General features: G+C 35.1%; 1 protein-coding gene across 1 annotated transcript; it reads right to left on the reverse strand.

Moving 5' to 3' along the window:
- Positions 1–1,934: 1,934 nt before the first annotated feature.
- LOC113327871 lies at positions 1,935–2,465 on the reverse strand. The gene has a single exon (XM_026574993.1). The coding sequence runs from the start codon at positions 2,463–2,465 to the stop codon at positions 1,935–1,937; it is 531 nt and encodes a 176-aa protein (XP_026430778.1).
- Positions 2,466–3,104: the final 639 nt, after the last annotated feature.

Genomic DNA, 3,104 nt, shown 5'->3' on the forward strand with positions numbered 1-3,104 from the left:
TGAAAAACTTTGTCGAACTAATCGCACCTAATGGAAATGATGAACAGTTTGTCTATTTCGCAAAAAAAAATTCCCAACCGAACCTTAGTTCGGTTATGTCTCAAAAAATATTTCCCAACTGAACCCTAATAGTTCGGTTAGTAGCAAAAAACATTTCCCAACCGAACCCTAATAGTTCGATTAGTTGCAAAAACATTTCCCAACCAAACCTTAGTTTGGTTAGTAGCTAAAAACATTTCCCAACCGAACCCTAATAGTTCGGTTAGTTGCAAAGAAAATTTCCCAACCGAACTTTAGTTCGGTTATGTTGCAGAAAATGTTTCTTAACCGAACTTTAAGTTCAGTTTGATCGTAAAAAGTTTTAAACTTTTTTATAACCGAACTATTTAACGGTCACACCAAATATAGAATTCGGTTTGATCGCAAGGAAAAAATTCAATTTTTTGTAACTGAACTTCTTACTGATAACGAATCATACTAATCACTAATCATTAAGTTAGTTTTTGGTCATAAAATTTGGGTAACCGAACTTAATCTTAATCACAAAAAAATTTAAAATTTCTCGCAAAGAAAATTTTCAATTTTTTGTAATAGAACTTCTTAATGGTAACTAATCATTACTAATCACACTAATCACTAATCATACTAATCATTAACTAATAATTAATTAATCATTAAACTAACACATTTAATTAAGAAGGGTAAGTTTGGTATTAAGAAAAACATTTAGATAAGGGATGACTTAGCATTACTTATAATGTCTTGCCTAAAATAGAATCATGGTCCCTACAAAAATACCATGGTCCCAAAAAAATGGTTCTTTCAAAACCATTTGGAGTGTGGAATGCCCACCAAAAATTCCATTTTAGAAGGATTACCCACTTTCACCATTTTGGCACGGAACAAAATTGTCAACTCACCATTATGTCCTCTGTGCCACAGAACACCAGAAACAGCACAACATATGATGTTCCAATGCCACAGATCGACAACCGTGTGGCAGTTAATACTATGGGAGCTCAATCAACAACCAAATCAGCCCCATACAAACCAAAGGCAAATCACGTACTAACAACCAACAACCATACATGAAGCACTACATCACACGATACCAAAAATGGGACAAGGTGTGTTTTGAAATGGACTCCAAACTTGTTATCCGGTTACTCGACCTACCAGAGGAAATACAACCTGGTACCTGATGTCTATGCTGAAGGAAATCAGAAGTCTGATGCACCACATTCCAACAACAAAAATACAACATGCTTACAGAGAAGCAAACCAGACGGGAGACGGACTAGCAAACCAGACGGTACTACATCAAAAACGAAACCCCACGGCGGCTTCCACACAAATCTGGTTACAAACATGCCCCTACTTTCTTTCTAACATTGTATATGCGGATAAAATAGGGACCAAGTAGTCTAGATCAGTAACATGTGTTTGATTTAATGAATTGGCTTTACCCTTCAAAAAAAAATAAAAAAAAATAAAAGATCACTCGCCCCCACTACTTGAAGTTGGGAATGAATGGAATTTCTTCATGGTCTAAGCTACCTCTGAATTTTAAATTGATATTGTTTTTTGCTAAGAAAAAATAATTTTATTAAAAGAGAGAATCACGTTTCAGAGCTGAGAAAGTCAGGGACATTTCCCATCCATTTTCCAGAGGTTCTAGACCTTCTACTGAACTTAGCTGCTTGATCAACTAGAATAATATTGTTTCTCTTAAGAAATTCAAACTTAACCAAATGAAAGAAAGAACTGATTGTTTTACAGTCTTCTAAGACTAATTTATTATACCGAAATTATTGGTTGCTAGTGGAATTAAAATCATCTATAACTATTTTAACATCACTAATAAAGCAAACTTTCTCCAGGACTTTAGCTTTTGCCCATATCACAGCCTCTAGTAATGCTAGACTTTCCGACTCCTATGCATTCCTTACTGAACCTGCTTTGAGTTTGCATCCAATGAAAGAATCTGCAATGTTTAACATTATTAAACCAATACCAGACAAGTTAGTACTTTTATCAAAAGCAGCATCACTGAAAACGAGGACACAATCAGGTGGCAAAGAATTGGTGATTGTGGAAAGATTTTTCTCTTCAGTAGAAGGTACATGTGCAAACTCTTGTGATATAGCATCATTTAAATAGGTCTCAGATTCAGTGACCAGTTTCATTGCTAATCTAGCAGTAACATGATGGTTTAAGGTTTTTCCTTGGAAAACACAAGAGCATCTGTCTTTCCAAATACTCCAAGAAATTGTGAAAACAACAGTAGCCTTGTCTTTCAAACTGTTGACAGTAATCCATTTGACCACCCAGTCATGGAGGCTGATAGAAGAATTACTATCTTGCGCAATCAAGTCAACATATGGGGTTAGCGACCAAACTGACTTGGCAAATTGACAATGTAACAGAATATAGTCAGGAGTTTCAAGAGTGTCAGAGTTACACATACTGAATTATAAATTGATAATTCTCGTTGACTTTGACATGACCCACTAACATAAATGTAGGAGTTAAATATCGCACAAGTTAATAATTACGCGAAGTGAAGAAAACAACATACGCGAGGAGCATCGCACAGAGCAAATTGAGATGACACATCAGATGATGTCAGAAAAGTCACAGGTAAAGTGTGAGGAGTTATGCGAAGATGTAAGATATGCGAATATGAGCAATTATATACGAGCGAACATGTCGCACAAAGATCCCGAAAATAAAGGGATTCTTAGCTGTCATCCACTATGTAAAATCCTATATAAAGGAGAGGGTCGTAGTTTTGTAGAGTATTCTAGGATAAGTCTTGTAAGAGAGACTGAAAGAGAGAGAGAGAGTGAATTTAGGTTACAAGAAGTGTTGTTGTAGATTTCCATTTATCTGGTAAGTAATTTGAATAGTCAATCAATAAAACAATTGTCCATGATGATTATATAGAGAGATAACCAGATTAAGTGGAGTGTAGTTGTAAGAAATCTTACAACTACATATTTGGCGCTAGAAAACAGCTCTGGATGATAAATCCTGATATCATATCATAGATTGTAAAAGAAAATAGTGAGATCAAAACATTTAGTAAATGGTCAGAATTGAAT

The sequence above is a fragment of the Papaver somniferum genome, unplaced genomic scaffold (assembly GCF_003573695.1).
Source record: "Papaver somniferum cultivar HN1 unplaced genomic scaffold, ASM357369v1 unplaced-scaffold_107, whole genome shotgun sequence".
Lineage (NCBI taxonomy): Eukaryota > Viridiplantae > Streptophyta > Magnoliopsida > Ranunculales > Papaveraceae > Papaver > Papaver somniferum.